The sequence below is a fragment of the Dendrobates tinctorius genome, unplaced genomic scaffold, assembly GCF_039654945.1.
Source record: "Dendrobates tinctorius isolate UK_male_01 unplaced genomic scaffold, ASM3965494v1 ptg000050l, whole genome shotgun sequence".
Classification (NCBI taxonomy): Eukaryota; Metazoa; Chordata; class Amphibia; order Anura; family Dendrobatidae; genus Dendrobates; species Dendrobates tinctorius.
In genome coordinates, this window is record NW_027361718.1 from 929,450 (window position 1) to 947,417 (window position 17,968).

At 45.9% G+C, this 17,968-nt stretch overlaps 1 protein-coding gene across 2 annotated transcripts in view; it reads right to left on the reverse strand.

Moving 5' to 3' along the window:
• The window catches only part of PPP4R3B (protein phosphatase 4 regulatory subunit 3B), a 44,908-nt gene that overhangs the window by 16,746 nt on the left and 10,194 nt on the right, over nucleotides 1–17,968 (reverse strand). For both annotated transcript variants that reach the window (XM_073576651.1, XM_073576652.1), the window contains exons 3-6: nucleotides 16,078–16,176; nucleotides 14,040–14,663; nucleotides 1,926–2,003; nucleotides 477–593 (exon numbers count right to left, since the gene is read on the reverse strand). In XM_073576651.1, coding sequence (XP_073432752.1) covers nucleotides 477–593; nucleotides 1,926–2,003; nucleotides 14,040–14,663; nucleotides 16,078–16,176 — 918 coding nt within the window. The remainder of the gene's footprint in view (nucleotides 1–476; nucleotides 594–1,925; nucleotides 2,004–14,039; nucleotides 14,664–16,077; nucleotides 16,177–17,968) is intronic.

Sequence of the window (17,968 nt, forward strand, 5' to 3'; positions counted from 1 at the left end):
CCGTCTGATGCAGCGAAAATATGCGTCAAAAACGCATCAATCATGGGCCTTACAGTGCGCCCCCTCCCTCCATTTCACGTGGATGAGATTTCATAAACTCCACTACAAATTCATCTTGTGTGTAAACTACCTAAAATCCTTTTGCATCAGTACATTATTTGGAAAACATAAGCCTTTAAAAGAGTGATGAGATGGAAGGAATATAGTTAACCTACTACAACCATATAGATTTGGGGTCCCAACACCCATTGAACCCACAGCTTCCAGAAGAACACCATGAATGGAGCCATGGCCATTCTCAGAGTGTTGTGATGGACTGACACCATGGAGCAATTCACAAAACAATGGCATCAATTACTTATTGTGAGAGATCTCCTATAACTAATAAGTAATGAGAGTGTATGTATGTACGCATGCATGTACAAGGTACCGCACATAGAAGAACATGCATTACAGAATCTGAATGGGTTACATACCATGACAATTTCCAGGGCAGGAAGAATTCCTAAATTTGCCAAAGTCTTAAAAAAAGCATCTCTATTTTGAGGCTGTAATGTCTGTGAAAATGCACAGAATTCCTTAAAAAAATTTACCTGCAAAAAAAATACATTCAAGTTTATATGGAGAGGGATGTGTTTTATTAAGGTGGATCATATCTGTAAAGAGAAGGAACCAAACAGCTGCATTAAGTCGTCCTATTCCCCGCAGATCTGTCACTGACGCATGGACAGTCCCTTGGGTCGGCGGCCACGGTCATGTGCTCACTGCTTGCAATCAGCAGCCTTTGTGCTCACCGCCCTTGTCCCTGGAATAACGGCTTCCACTGCTGAGCAGCGATGCCAGTAGTAAGGCAAGCGAGTCTCTGAAGCTAATGATTGGCATCAGTGGTGACTGGAACACTACTAATAAAAAACAAAGTGCAACTGTGGAGGGGAGTGGTGGAAGGGAGTGTTGGAGGAGAGGAGGCTTTATATAGAAAGGGAATGGTTGTGTAGTTTTTCTTCTTTAAAGCCACATTCACATGGTCAGTATTTTACATCAGCATTTGTAAGCCAAAACCAGGAGTGGAATAGTCAGAGAAGTGGAATAGAAACCAGTCTTCACCTCTGTATTTTTCACTTACATCTGATTTTGACTTACAGATACTGATGTAAAAAAAAAAACCACCCAAATACTCAACATGTGAACATGGCCTTAAGGCCCCGTTACACAACGATGTCCCAGCGATCCCACCAACGATCCGACATGGATGGGATCGCTGGGACATCGTTAGACAGCCCCTCCAGCGATCAGGACCAGCGAGCAAGCTGGTTTCTAATGTAAACATCGGGTATCCAGGAGCCGCGGCTCCTGGATACCCGATGTTTACCTTGGAAATCGGCGTACACGCTGGTTTCCAAGGTAAACATCAGGTATCTAAGAGCTGCGCGGCTCCTGGATACCTGATGTTTACATTAGAAACCAGCGTCACTGATCTCTCGCTGCCACACGCAGCAATGCGTGCTGGCCAGCGGGAGACCAGCGTTCAAAAAAATGGCCCTGGCCGATCGAGAACGATCAGCGATACCCGGCAGGGGGGCCGGTCGCTGATCCCCATACACACAGCGATCTCGCTGTGGCGTCATAAAATCAGCAATCTCACTAGCGAGATCGCTGTGTGTGACGGGGCCTCTACAGCGGCACTTCCTTTAGCTCTGCAGATGGATACAAACCAGCTGCTCTGACACCATTCGAGAAGAGACAGTCTAAACTGACACTAGAGTTTAATAGAATTACTCTTGGTAAATGGCTACTGCTTTACACCCACCCGCAACTAGCCACTCCTGTCACAGGCTGCTTCTGTGCGAGCTTTCCCAATATTCCTTTACGAAATGGGATCATATTCGTTTCGGCATGAAGGACCTTAGACTTAGGACATCTCTTACCAGTTCCCGTCTTTTATCCTCATCTGTGGCTTCATCCGTCAACTGTGCAAAAACTTCTGACAAAAACTTTTCATCTTCCTGCAGTGAAGGAATAACGGCAAAACTACTTAGATTCTTACATCTCGAAAACACAAAACAAGATTTTTTTCCAGGGAAATTTGTGCTGCATTCACCCACGGACTAAAGGGTAATTCAGCGCTCCACTCATGCATTTTAAAAGCAACTAAAGGGGTTCCCAGGTGAACACAGGCTCTCCCCTATCCTCAGGATACAGGATAAGGGGCTCCGACCTGCAATAATCTACGCGGCAGGATGGGTATCGCCATTCAGATAGAACAGCAATGCACATGCTCCATTCATTCCCTATGGCGCTGCCCTTTCCAGGCGTCTGACTTTCTTCTTTATTAACTGAAATGAAAATTATCTGATCTCTCGATCGGTGCAGGTCGCAGCTGTCAGACCCCCCCGCCCCCCAACTCATCAGCAAGTTATCACAACCCTGCTAAAGCTAATATTTCTTGGAAGAAACACTTTCTAACTACCAAAAAACCTGGCATGAAGCTGCGACAACAAAAGGTCCCAGTGGTCACTGACGTGGATGAAAGGCAAAACAAGACACTTCATGCACGGACAAGATGCAACTAAAATATTGGAAACCTCAGTGTGTCCCAGGGGTTTAGGATCTCAGAAAAGTCAGAGGTGAGAATAAGAATTATAGAAAAGTATATATAACAAATCAAGGTACAAGACTGAGCATGGGACAGACTTCTGATACATAACTATGGTATAACATACCAAACTATACTGTAAGAATTATATCATTAAAAGGGCTATCCACAGGAGGCTTCTAGTGGTAAGAAAATTATACCTCCAATTTCACCTACTTTACATCAAAACAGACTCTGGTTATAACCAAGATTATGTAGAGGCAAAAACTTTAGAATAAATACTTACCAGGCCAGAGAGGTCACCTACAGGCTGCCAATTACCATTTTAGCTCTGGTGCTCGTGGGGAGGTGGGTTTTATATTTGGGGACTTGGGTTATAGGGATGTGCTGATATTTTGATATTTTTGCATGTAAAACACACAAAATAATGAGGAAAAAAAAAAAAGTTAATATGGTAGCAATTCTTGAAACCAAACGATGCTTAAAATACAGCTGGATTTTTTTCACGGCCCTTTTCTATGTCTCAAGGGTCTAGAGACAGGCTATTCATCTCCCCCACTGGCAGATAATTTCCAATAGTAGAGACGAAGAGTGCAAGATTTTTTTTAAAATCAGTCAACTTTGGATCTAGTAACAAGTCTTCTACTCTGGAGAATAAAGCAACATTTTGCAGAGTTCATGTACTTTTTAGTGGAAGAACGTGACCTGCAGTTCCAATGACTGACTGGGGGACATCCCATGATAATTTTTCAGTCCACGACCATTATGGCGATATGGCTAGAAGTGATAAAACCAATATATGGAGGCAACAGCTACGTTCCTAGTGAGGAATCAAAGCTGCATATTGTCTCATTTTTGTGCACTCCCAAGAGTTTAATTTGGGTTGGGGATAGGGAAATGCAAGTCAATGAAAAGCTATGAGACAACATCTGACAACTCCTAAAATATCAGACGTTAACAGTAAAGTTCCTTCCAATTCTCCAATACATGACAAGCTTAGAGTTCTTGTATACTCACATGGGAGACACTATAGTGACAGGTGGAGGCCATCCTGGGTGCAGGTTAGTGTTAGTGACACAACTAGGTTGTGTCATCTACGATTGTGGGGGAAATCCAACCTCTGGGACCTCTAAAAATCCAAGACTGGCTAGGAAGCAGTGTTGGTTTAGCAGTTTTCCCTTCACATTATATGAATGAGGTTGCCTGCATTTATTAAAGCTTTAGATGAGAACACAGCGTCCCAACGTTGCGGGCCCCCTCTGCTAGGATCAGCACTATGAGCCGACCACTGAGGGACCTCTACTTATGATTTTTTAATACTCTGAGGCTCATGCTTGGGCGAGGCGGTCTAGGAAGAAGTGTGTACTTTGTATTCATTACTGGACAAGCCGCCTGCCCAGTAATTGCAGCAATCAGGTTACATAATCACTGGATGTCCGCAGGCTTTGTTTGTCACATTCTTCTCTCACCTTGGAAAACCTCCTCTTGTACACAGAACACTGATAGCGAATGTAACAAACTTTTCATGACTACTTGCAAAAGAATAGAAAAACCCACACAACCAAGTACGGCCGTAAATAGCAATGTACGGCACACTGGATGACAGCCTCTCGGCTATGCTCATCTACAGAACACCACACCCAAAAACACAACCACTTTCACTATGCAGCAGAGGAAAGGAGTGACGTTTATTACAAATTGCAAAATGAGCAAGGTATAAAGTGAAATTTTAATTTCAATTCTAGAATAGTGGAGGCTTATAGGGAGGGAGGTCCAGGAGTAGAAAAACCAACCAAAAAAAAAAAAAACCCCACTGCTGGCTGCGTACCGTACAATAGCTATGGCAGTTCACTAATGGCTGTACTGACAAGTCTGGCAGTAGTCACCTGATGTAATGGCGTAAGGAGTTAGATTTTATAACGTTGATTAGTCCAGTGTTTTTTTTTTTATTTTAGTCTCGTCAATGGCCTTACTAAAATATGTAAGTCAGCAAGTATCATCTTATGAAGTTGCTCATGTCTATCTGAAAGTATCCTTCTCATTTGGGTCATGCGATGAAGTGGTGGCTTCCCCTGGGAATTAAGCAGGGCTGTGGAGTCGGTGCTCATTTTGGTGGAGTCGGTATAAAATGGACCGACTCCTAAAATATATAATAAATTGGGTACAGTAGTTCAATGCAGAATGTGCTGAATATCTTTTCATAGGAATTTGTGAAAGTTATGAAATGTCCTATAAATGACTGTTCTATTCCTGATCTAAGGCTACATTCACACACAGCGTTTTTCCTGCGTTTTTTGAGGATACGTTTTTCAGTTGCAAAAGCAGATTAGCTTTTTAAAAAACTGCATCACCTGAATGGTTTTTGAGCTCATAGATGATGTTTTCAAGCAAAAGCAAATTAGAAATCTGCTCTATCCATCTATCTATCCATTTATCCATATCTGTCTATCCATATCATATCTGTACCAAAAAGAATGAAAGCCGGATAGCACACAGACTAACACTCTTTTTTTTAGCACCAGTCAGGTACACCTCATAGCTGCCCAAAAGGACGCCCAGGACAGGCATTGCTCGTCTTCAGTAACATCAACTGATAGTTAGAATAAATAGACTGCATTCATCACCACATCTTCTTAAGGTGCAGGCTTTATTTTCAAGTGTAGGGGTGTGAAGTATGAGGTTCTGCAGCAGCTGAGGTGTGCAGTATGAAATTCTGCGGAACAGTATGAGATTCTGCCACCCCTAGGTTTGATCCTGGCTACGCCCATAGTGTGAATCTAGCCTGAGGATCTAGGCTTTATCTTAGCCGAGATAAGACATAGTATGTATGTATGTATGTATACATACATACATACACACAGTACAGACCAAAAGTTTGGACACACCTCAAAGCGTTTTCTTTATTTTCATGACTATGAAAATTGTAGATTCACTCTGAAGGCATCAAAACTATGAATTAACACATGTGGAATTATATAATTAACAAAAAGTGTGAAACAACTGAAAATACTGTATGTCTTATATTCTAGGTTCTTCAAAGTAGCCACCTTTTGCTTTGATTTCTGCTTTGCACACTCTTGGCAATCTCTTGATGAGCTTCAAGAGGTAGTCACCAGAAATGGTTTTCACTTCACATGTGTGCCCTGCCAGGTTTAATAAGTGGGATTTCTAGACTTATAAATGAGGTTGGGACCATCAGTTATGTTGTGCAGAAGTCTGGTGGATACACAGCTGATTGTCCTACTGAAAAGACTGTTAGAATTTGTATTATGGCAAGAAAAAAGCAGCTAAGTAAAGAAAAACGAGTGGCCATCATTACTTTAAGAAATGAAGGTTAGTCAGTTAGAAAAATTGGGAAAACTTTGAAAGTGTCCCCAAGTGCATTGGCAAAAACCATCAAGTGCTACAAAGAAACTGGCTCACATGAGGACCGCCCCAGGAAAGGAAGACCAAGAGTCACCTCTGCTGTGGAGGATAAGTTCATCCTAGTCACCAGCCTCAGAAATCACAGGTTAACAGCAGCTCAGAATAGAGACCAGGTCAATGCCACACAGAGTTCTAGCAGCAGACACATCTCTACAACAACTGTTAAGAGGAGACTTTGTGCAGCAGGCCTTTATGGTGAAATAGCTGCTAGGAAACCACTGCTAAGGTCAGGCAACAAGCAGAAGAGACTTGTTTGGCCTAGAGAACACAAGGAATGGACATTAGACCAGTGGAAATCTGTGCTTTGGTCTGATGAGTCCAAATTTGAGATCTTTGGTTCCAACCACCATGTCTTTGTGCGACGCAGAAAAGGCGAACGGATGGACTCTACATGCCTGGTTCCCACAGTGAAGCATGGAGGAGGTGGTGTGAGGGTGCTTTGCTGGTGACACTGTTGGGGATTTATTCAAAATTGAAGGCATACTGAACCAGCATGGCTACCACAGCATCTTGCAGCGGCATGCTATTCCATCCGGTTTGTGTTTAGTTGGACCATCATCATTTATTTTTCAACAGGACAATGCCTCAAACACACCTCCAGGCTGTGTAAGGGCTATTTGACCAAGAAGGAGAGTGATGGGGTGCTACGCCAGATGACCTGGCCTCCACAGTCACCAGACCTGAACCCAATCGAGATGGTTTGGGGTGAGCTGGACCGAAGAGTGAAGGCAAAAGGGCCAACAATTGCTAAGCATCTCTGGGAACTCCTTGAAGATTGTTGGAAGACCATTTCTGGTGACTACCACTTGAAGCTCATCAAGAGAATGCCAAGAGTGTGCAAAGCAGTAATCAAAGCAAAAGGTGGCTACTTTGAAGAATCTAGAATATAAGACATATTTTCAGTTGTTTCACACTTTAATTATATAATTCCACATGCGTTAATTCATTGTTTTGATGCCTTCAGAATGAATCTACAATTTTCATAGTCATGAAAATAAAGAAAACTCTTTGAATGAGAAGGTGTGTCCAAACTTTGGTCTGTACTGTATACATGTACATGTATACAGTATTACAAATTTACAATTTACAGTTTGTGTTCTAAAGTTGTATTCCAATAAATAGATGTTATATCTAAATATCTTGATTATTGGATCATAGAAATGATTAAATGTCTGATGTTCACATTGTACTACAATAAATTTTTCACTTAAATATAAGCAATATATGTGGGAGTCGGAGTCGGTGTAAGGGAAATTGAGGAGTCTGAGTCGGAGTCGCAGGTTTGGCTTACCGACTCCACAGCCCTGGAATTAAGACAGCTTTATGTTCCCTCAGTCACCAGAACTGCCTGTATAATGACAATGCATGGACTGTGTGCACTGAACTCCTTCTCAGGGTTGGGTGCGCATCACTGGGGATGCTGATGACTGCACAGCTACTGCCTGTTACCATGTAGCAAAAAGATGTATTTTTTGTTCTTACCGCAAAATCTCTTTCTCGGAGCCTTCATTGGGGGGACACAGATTACCATGGGTGTATGCTGCTGCTGCTGCTAGGAGGCTGACACTATGCAAAACAAGAAAAATTAGCTCCTCCCCGGCAGTATACACCCACCGACAGGCACCAAGCACCTCAGTTGGTGAGAAAGCAGTAGAAGTAACGAGAAACTCAAACTATGTACCAACCCAACAAGGGACTCAAAGACCCAACACGGTACAACTTTAACAGGGAGGGTGCTGTGTCCCCCAATGAAGGCTCCAAGAAAGAGATTTTACGGTAAGAACCAAAAATCCATTTTTCTTTATCGCCTTATTGGGGGACACAGATTACTATGGGACGTTCCAAAGCAGTCCCAAGGGCGGGAACAGCAATAAGGAACGAAAGAACCGGAAAGGCTTAGGTTGGCCAGTGAGCCACCGCCGCCTGCAGAACCTTCCTACCAACAACTGCATCAGATGAGGCCTGGGTAATGAACCCTGTAGAACCTCGCAAAGGTGTACAAGGACGACCAGGTTGAGGCCCTGCAAATTTGTAAAGCTGAAGCCTGGTGACGAACTGCCCACGAAGCCGCCACAGCCCGGGTGGAGTGAGCTCTCACTCCCGGAGGCCGTTTTTCCTGAAGTCGGTACGCTTCCAGAATGGTAGAACGAATCCAGCGAGCGATCGTGGATTTGGATGCCGGAAGCCCTTTCCGGCGACCTTCAGAGATTACCAGCAAGGATTCGGAATGACGAATAGAAGAGGTCCTGGCGAGATAGGCACGCAGGGCTCTAACTACGTCCAGTTTGTGGAGAGACTTCTCAAGAGGGTGAGAAGGAGCAGGACAAAAAGATGGAAGAACGATATCCTCATTGATGTGGAAAGAGGATACCACCTTTGGGAGAAAAGAAGGAACGGGCCTGAGGACGACCTTATCCTGATGGAGAATCAGGTAAGGGGAACGACATGACAAGGCCGCCAACTCAGAAACTCTTCTGTTGGATGTAATGGCAATCAAAAAGGTTACCTTCCGTGAGAGAAGGGACAAAGGAACGTCCTGGATAGGCTCGAACGGCGCCTTCTGGAGAGCGCCAAGAAAGAGATTGAGATCCCACGGGTCTATCGGCGAATGATGAGGAGCAGCCACATGGGCGACCCCTTGGAGAAAGGTTTTGACCTGCGGTAAGGAAGCGAGCTCTCTTTGGAAGAGGATAGAAAGAGCGGAGACCTGGCCCATGAGGGTACTGAGGGACAGCCCCGCATCTAAGCCAGACTGGAGAAAACCAAGTATAGATGGAATGGAGAAGGACATTGGAAAGACCATCATCGCACCAAATGAAAAAAGCCTTCCAGTACCTATATGGTAAATGCGGGAAGAGGCTGGTTTTCTGGCTCTGATCATAGTCTGAATCACCTGGTTGGATAAACCTGATTCTCTCAGGATCGCGGCCTCAATGGCCATGCCGTTAAACTCAGAGACTGAGAATTCTTGTGGTAAAGAGGGCCTTGCGAGAGAAGATCTGTACGGACTGGAAGCTTCCAGGGAACGTCCGCGAGCATGTTCACCAGTTCCGCGTACCAAGGTCATCTTGGCCAATCTGGAGCCACTAGAATCACTGGTACGCCTTCCGATTTTATCTTTTTGACCACTCGTGGGATCAAGGCAAGAGGCGGGAACGGATAAGGAAGTTGGAACTGGGACCACGGAATTACTAGGGCGTCGCATGCGACGGCTAGAGGGTCCTTGGACCTGGCTACGAAATGCGGAACTTTGTGGTTCATCCGAGGTGCCCCAACGGTGGCATATCTGATTGAAGACTGTGGGGTGAAGGGACCATTCGCCTGACTCTAGGCCTTGACGACAAAGTCGGCTGCCCAATTTTCCACCCCTAGAATGTGAACGGCGGGATTACCGGAATGTAACGTTCTGCCCAGCGCAGTATCTTGGCCACTTCTGACATGACTTGCTTGCTGCGCGTGCCCCCCTGGTGGTTTATGTACGCCACAGCCGTGGCGTCGTCCGACTGAATACGAACCGGCTGGCCGGAGAGGAGAGGCTGCCAGTGAAGGGCCAGGAAGATTGCTCTGATCTCCAGAAGATTGATAGGGAGAAGAGCCTCCTGTGGATTCCAGCGTCCTTGGGCCGTTTTCTGATGGAACACGGCTCCCCATCCTAGAAGGCTGGCATTGGTGGTGATGACTTGCCACTGAGGCGGAAGGAAGGACTTCCCTTGGAGAACGGACGATGGCATTGACCACCAAGTGAGGGATTACCTCACTCTGAGAGGGAGGAGAATGGGACGGTCCAAGGACATCGTGGTCTTGTCCCAGGCTGAAAGCAGAGACAGCTGGAGGGGGCGAAGATGAAATTGTGCAAAGGGCACTGCTTCCATGGAAGCCACCATCTTCCCCAGAACCTTCATGCAGGACCGAATGGGAATGGGAGTTGGCCATTTGAGGATTCTGATGCCCTTGGAAAGAGCCGCAAATTTTTCCCTCGGAAGAAACACCCGGGCTAGATTCGTGTCGAATTCCATGCCCAGAAAGGTCAGACACTGAGTGGGGTCAGAATGGACTTCTCGTTGACTATCCATCCGAGGCAGCAGAGTGTCCAGGGTTATCTGAAGACTCTGAAGGCAGTCCTGACGGGACGAGCCCTTGATCAAGAGATCGTCCAGATAAGGGATGATGAGGATCCCCCTGGAGCAAAGGATGGCCATGACGGTCGCCATCACCTTCATGAAGACACGGGGAGCGGAAGCTAGTCCGAAGGGAAGAGCCGTGAACTGATAGTGATATTCCTGAATCGCAAATCGAAGATATTTCTGATGTTGCACACAAACAGGAATGTGCAGATAGGCGTCCCGTATGTCAGAGCAGAGGAATTCCCCGGGGTTCTATGGAGGCTATCACCGACCGAAGGGACTCCATTTTGAAATGAAGAATCTTCACGTGGCGATTGAGCAACTTGAGGTCCAGGATTGGACGAAGGGAGCCGTCTTTCTTCAGGACTACGAAGAGATTTGAGTAGAACCCTGAAAACCGTTCATTTGGAGGAACGGGAACAATCACTCCTGCGGAAAGGAGGGAGGAAATGGCCTGAAAAAACCCCGGAATCTGGGACCGCTGTCTCGGAGGTCGAGATAGGAAAAAATCGTCTGTTCAGGGAGGAAGAAATTTCGATCTTGTATCCGGATGCGACGATTTCTCTGACCCAAGCGTCGTAGACAACAGACAGCCAAGCATCCACGAAAAAGCAAAGTCTGCCTCCCACCCTGGAAGAAGTTCCAGGTAGGGGTGACCCGTCACTTGGAGGAAAACCTGCCGGAACTGGCGCCTGAAGACCTGGAGTATTGTCCTCTAGATCTCCAGCGGGGAGCGGGCTTGTAAGATGTTTTTTTCTGTTCCCGCTCTCTAGTGGCAGAGGGGCGATCTTGCTGGGCAGATCTGTCCGTGGAAAAGAAGGGACGAAAAGGCCTAAACGGCCAAAAACCCTTTCTATTAAAAAAAACGTTTTGGTCGAGACTGGGGAAGAGAAGTCCTTTTACCACCAGTGGCATTGGAAATTATCTGATCCAGCTTGGCTCCAAAGAGCCTAGAACCATGGAATGGCAGATTAGTAAGGGACTTTTTTGAAGTAGTATCTGCATTCCATGACTTTAGCCAAAGGACTCGGCGTATAGCTACTATGTTGCTAATAGCCCTTGCTACGCACCCGGCCGCGTCCAAAAGGTATTTACCGGCATGGTTAATCTGATCTGCCAGATCTGCCAACTCTTCTTGAGGAGCTGTCGCCAATATGCCCCTGCGAAGAATTTTTTGCCCAAGTGGATATGACTTCCGCTACCCAGGCGGATGCGAAAATAGGACAGAGGGAGGCACCGGATACCTCAAAAATTGACTTAGACAGAGAGTCAATCTGCCTGTCTATAGGATCTTTAAGCGATGCCCCATCTGGAAGGGATAGAACCATTTTAGAGGCTATCAGGGAAACTGGGGGATCCACCTCAGGAGCCTTGGTCCATTTTGTGAGCAGGTCTGCCTCAAAAAGGTACAGCATGTCTAAGTACTTGCAGCCTGAGAAACGTTGCTCAGGGCGCTCCCAGTGTTTGAACAAGGTAGTATCGAACTCTTTGTGATTGGAAAAGGTTCGAGATGGAGGTCTTGCTCGTTTAAGGAGCACAGAGCATTCCTAAGGGGGAGCCTCATCTTGCTTAATTTTAAGGGTTTGAAAGATAGCCGAAATGATACTATCGACCATGTCCCGTGTTTTAGAAACGTTGTCTGCTTCTGAACTAGATTCCGATTGAGAGTCATCGCCAGACTTAGGGTCGTCATCGGAGGAAGGGGAATGAAACCTGTCAGTCTCAGAAGGACCCTGCGAGCTAGAGGACGAAGTAGACAGAGCCCGCTTCCTAGAGCTCCTGCCCTGTCTGTCTCTCCGAAGGTCGCGGTCAGAAGCAGACGACTCACCCTGAGAGGTGGTCGGCGCACAGGTGGCAGTAGATAGCTGTGGTAATCGTTCTAAGACCTGGACCAGAGACTGACTGAGACATTACAATGGCCCACTCCGGGGGGGTGGAGTGTCCTCCGCCCGGGACTCGGTGTGCTCCTGAGATGCAGACATAGTAGGAGGACTGCAGGACGGGCAGAAGGGGGACGACCGACCCGAAGCCCACTTCTTTTCACAGCACGCACAGGCGTAATGAGTAGCGGTGGGCCTGAAGCAGAGATCCCTTGAAGGGTTGGGCATAAGTAAAACTGCGCTGAGTGTCCACAGTAGTTAGGGAAGAAACTGCAGAGGGGAGCTAATTTGAGCCTCAGCGCAGAGCCTACTCAGATTCAGGTGAGCAGCAGAACGCCGAAGTGTCCCCCAAGCAGCGCAGGAAGACAAGTGAAGACCAGGAAATACTCGATAATGGAAGGGGGTGGAGCTTAGCAGCTGAGCCGCGATTGGATAAAAGCAGTGGAGGGGCGCGGTAAAGAGGGGAGGCTGGCATATCAAAAAATAAAGGAGCCCTGTGATGGGCTAGTAAAGGCGCGCAGAAAAACGCGCTCAGAATGGGGGAGGGAGCGCGGTGAGAGCGCTGAAACGAAAGTGAACCAAGAACGCCGCAGCCCCGTACCTGACATGTGCAGAAAGGAAGGAGCGCCGATGTAATGGTATTGCCTGTAGGTTTCTTGCTGTGGCTGAGTAACAATCAATGTCCTGTGTCCCCTTGAAAGGTGCAGTGAGAGGTGTGCGGCTGTGAGATCGGCGCGCGGCAGGCAGGGGAAAAGAGGCGGGAGATTTAAACTCAGGGAGCCCAGTAAATGCTGCCGATGGTTTATCTGGAGATAATGCGGGGCTGGAGGGATCATACAGGCATTTACCTGACGTCCCTGAAGAGGATGACCACAGGGGCCCATGGGGATAAGGCCATTCATACCCGGTTGGCAGCAGCTTCACCCTGAGCGTTGTCCTTTGTGGGACAGGGATATCTTACTCAACACTGTGGTGTGGTGTGCAATGAGTAACAAAATCAGCTACACCATTTAAAAAGGTGCTGTCCAGTGAAAACAACTTATCCCCGCCTCACAGGATAGATACCTTGCTGATCAGTGGGTGACCCAGACCGATTAGCAGACAGGAGAATTACAGAAGGAGTAGCAGGTCAGATGCCCAATCATTCTCAATGAGGTAGGCAGAAAAGCCAAATGCAGCACTCGGCAGACCCACGGAACGCATGGAGCAGTGGACTAGCGTGTGTATGTGCGCTCCAGTCTAATGGGATGAAAAAGTCTCCTGCTTTTCTGATTCACACAGGTTCTTCATATTTCAGCTGGGGCTGTAAGGATGTGTGCACACGTTGCGGATTCTGCTATGGAATTTTCAGGGCAGATTTGTCTGAATCTGCAGGTCAAAAGACCTGCGGTTTATCTGCGGTTTTCCCCTGCAGTTTGACACCCATCATGGAGCAGGTGCCAAACCGCTGCGGAATCCGCACAAAGAAGTGACATGCTGCGGATTTGAAACCGCAGCAAATTCGCGCAGAAAATTCTGCATCGTGGGCACTGCGGTTTTCATTTTACATAGATTAAAAGGGTACTGTACAATGTAGCATGCATCAGAATCCGCAAAGTGTGCACACACCAGTGTCTATAACATTGCAGCATCACATCTAAAAAGTCTATGGGTTCTCATCGTGACCTGTTGACAAAAAAAAAAAAAAAAAAATTGCAGCTCTCATGTGTCTCATGTCATGTGACTGCAATTTGTTGGATCGAGGCACCGTGCAAAGAAGATATTCTCCCATCTTTACCAACCACTAGAATCATGCAAAACAAAAAACACACAATTTCTGATAATGACTGCTGAACATCTGCTCCCAATGGCACCGCAAGTTCAAGAGGCCTTGGGGCATCACTATGGATGAAAGGACAGAGGCCTGGAACTACTGTAGCATTGATGCAGCAGGAAACACACGCATACAAAATAAAGTATAAAACAAGAGTGAGTCTGGAGGTGTGTGCGGTCTCCAAGCATAGGGACATTACTTACTTGCAGCATGCTGACTATCTCCACTTTGTTGAAGAAAATGAAAGACGTAAGTGTAGAGAGAAAATTGTCTTCAAAGACTGATGGCGTGGGCAAGATGACATCTTGAATGTACTGTACCCTGTACGTTTGGTGAATTTTTTGCCTAAGTTCGGAGTCTGTTATGGGGATTACTTCCTTGAACTTTGCGGTTTTGGTCAGGAACTCCCGATGTCTCTTTGGCTGTGCCAAGGCTGGGTCGTACTCTAAGCAGCCCACAACATCCATTATACACTCGTCCGAAAACATCACCTCAAACAGAGTCGCTTTATTGAGGAACAAGATACCCCGGATAATCTCATACAAGTGATGCAAACCTTCGGCATTATCCAGATTCTCGCAGGTTTGGAAGAGCTGCAGCAGTTTCTTTATATAGCCCTCATTCTCCAGGGCGAGTGCGAGCTTCTCTCTACGGATGGGTGATGATAGGACTGAGGTAACAAGGTCAGCAATCTCTTCAAGTTTACCGAGTTCACAAGTGGGAAGATCAATCAAGCTGCTTGTGTCAGGCATCTCCTCAAAGCGTTCCTCCTCCGATTCATCAATGGGGTCTTGTGTGACTTCCACAGAGGGGTCTTTTCCTTGGACCTATAAATATATAAAACCATACCATCCTCAATATAGGGAAATAAGACCTAGCAGAGGTGACTGAACGGTGCATGCTAGAACCATGTCCTGATTACTTACACTCCAGTGAGACAAGAGCTTTCATTTCAGAATTTAGGTGACTTTAGGTTTAATTAAGAGATCATAAGTGGATCTGGTAAGTCAATTTATCAAACTACACGGGGCTCACTGACATGTGATTTCTGTGTAATTCAGGACAGATTCTCTAGGACAGGCGAGCTTATAACCTTGGACAATAGCTGAGAACCTCGACACTAGGACTAATATTTTCAAAATTACCCAACAAGGTCTATTAAAACGGGTTGTTTAAAATGGACAACAGTGAAAAACTGCACAAATTTACAGCAAATTATAGTGGTTTAGTTACATTGTTTTAGGTATCTAAGGGGGTAAGGTTTCTCCTTGTGGAGAGTGACATGCCAGGTCTAGCATGCCAGTGTGAGGAGGCTTAAAGGCGGGCTTGCATGTTCCTCTGGGAAATTAAACATGCAAATTGCCTCTTCAGAGAGGCAGAGGACTTAAGGTACTGTCACACTTAGCGATGTATGAGCGATCCCGACCAGCGATATGACGCGGTCAGGATCGCTGGTACATCGCTAAGTGGTCGCTAGTCAGCTGCCACACAGGCAGATCTCACTAGCGACATCACTGGGGACGGGGGTCGCTACTTACCTGTCACACCAGGCGATCCTGCGTCCTCCCGCCCGGCTCCACGTGTCACTCGTCGTCACAGCAGGAAGCGCCGCAGGAAGCTGACGACGAGAAACAGTCCAGCCTGTTCTCGCGCGATCAGCGATAACCAGCGGGGGAGCGGGTTGTAGGCAAGTATCACACACAGCGATATCGCTAGCAATATCGCTATAACGTCACAAGTTATAGCGATATTGCTAGCGATATCTTAGTGTGACAGGCCCTTTAAACTCGAGCGCCAACTGTTGTAAGTAGCAATCCTACAAGTTACTATTGACCCTTTAATGAGCCTTGCAATATGACTTCAGATAAAAGCCTAAACGGCCCTAGAGTTCAAAGTCTTCTTCCTCTCTGAAGAGACAATTTGCATTGTTTTAGGTAGACTTCAAAACTGTATGACCCAGACAACAATAAAATCACCCGATTTACAGCAGCAACACAGGTTGGAGCAGATTTTGGCTACATCGCAGCTTTTAAGTCCCACTAATATATCAGCTTCACACAATTCAACCTGAGCATTATTTTTTTAAATTTCCTTGGCTCAACTTAGTTGTAAGCGACCAAGAAAAGCCCCAAGTCTGTGTTGGTCTACAATGACTTCAGCTGGAATACAAAGGTCTAACAAGAGGAGATAAACAGAAAGCGAACAAAAATAAATACATACATCGCCGACACACGACATTACCTGACATATCTTTTCCCATATTTCATCACAGCCGGCTTTTTCTTGAAAGCTGAGAGCCAAGTCATAGTTTTCTGCTTCAGACCAAACTATCAATGTGTCCTAGGAAGAGACAAGCAAATGACATATGTAACAACAAAACTGAATTATGCAAGTACACATAAATAAGACAATTTATATTTTTTCCTTATGTGCAGCTATACTGACAAAGGTCAAAGTGACCGAAATATTTATTTCTATGGATTGCTGCACTAATTAAAACACTTTCATATACTATTCTGGAATGCCAAGTTATCTACATTTTACTTGATCAGCTAGGATTCTACTTGGGCACCATCAATAGGAGTGCTGTATTTACAACCTTAAACTGGGGCTAACCTTAAACTGTGGCCAAAAGTGTTGGCACCCTTGAAATTGTTCCTGAAAATGAAGTATTTCTCCCAGAATGTTGTTATACACGTTTATTTCCTTTGTGTGCATTGGAACAATGCAAACAAAAAAAAAAAAAAAAGATAAAAAAAGCAATTTGTACACAAAACAACTTTGTTTCAAGTATATGATGCTTGTTGAAACTCAACTGTGGCAAGTAACAAATGTGGGCAATATTATCATACGTGAAATCAGATAAAAAAAGGGAGAAGCTAAAGCCCCCGTTACACATAGCGATATCGCTAGCAATATCGCTGTAACGTCACCGATTTTGAGACGTAAATTTTGAGACTATGTCTGATACTTACCTCCGACCGGCTCCCCCGCTGGTCGCGCGAGAAGGTCTTGGATCATTTCTCGTCGGGCGCTTCCTGTGGCGCCGTCGAGCGACGCGTGCGGGAGGACGTCAGGATCGCCGCGTCTGACAGGTAAGTAGCGACCCCCGCTATGTCGCTGGTGAGATCTGCTTGTGTGGCAGCTCACTAGCGACCACTTAGCGATGCACCAGCAATCCATAACGTTGTCGGGATCGCTGGTGCATCGCTACGTGTAACGGTACCCTAACTCACTCCTTGCATTGTGTGTGCCAGAATGGAGAATAGAAAGAAGATAACTGTCTGAAGACTTGAGAACCAAAATTCTTGAAAAATATCTACAATCTGCACGTTACAAGTCCATCTCCAGAGATAGTGATGTTCCTTTGTCCACGGTGCGCAACATCAAGAACTTTAAAACCCATAGGACTGTAGCTAATCTCCCTGGATGTGGACGGCAGACAAAATATTATGAAAAGTTGCAACGCAGGATGGTCCAGATGTTGGATAAGCAGCCTCAATCAAGTTCCAAAGACATTGAAGCTCTCCTGCCAGTTCAGGGTGCATCAATGCGAACTGTCGACATTTGAATGATACGAAACGCTATGGCAGGAGACACAGGAGGAACCCACTGCTGAAATTAGACTACAGTTTGCCAAAATGTACACGAATAAACCAAAATCCTTCTGGGAAAGCAGTTTGTGGACCGATGAGACCAAGACAGAGCTTTTTGGTAGAGCACATCATTCTACTGTTTACTGAAAACATAATGAGGCCTACAAAGAAAAGACAGTAACTAAAGTCAAATATGGTGGAGGTTCAAAGATGTTTTGGGGATGTATTGTTGCCTCTGGCACTGGGTGCCTTGACTGTGCAAGGTATCATGAATTCTGAATATTACCAAAGGATTTTGGATTGCAATATAGTGCCCAATGTCAGAAAGCTAGGTTTGTCACCTAGGTCATGAGTCTTCCATCAGGACAATGACACCAAATATACTTCAAGGTGCACCCAGAAATGGATGAAAACAAAGCGCTGGAGAGTTCTGAAGTGGCCAACAATGAGATTGGATCTAAATCCCATTGAACACCTGTGGAGAGATCTTAAAGAGATTGTTCACTACAATGGGTAGATTGAACAGAGTCTTAAGG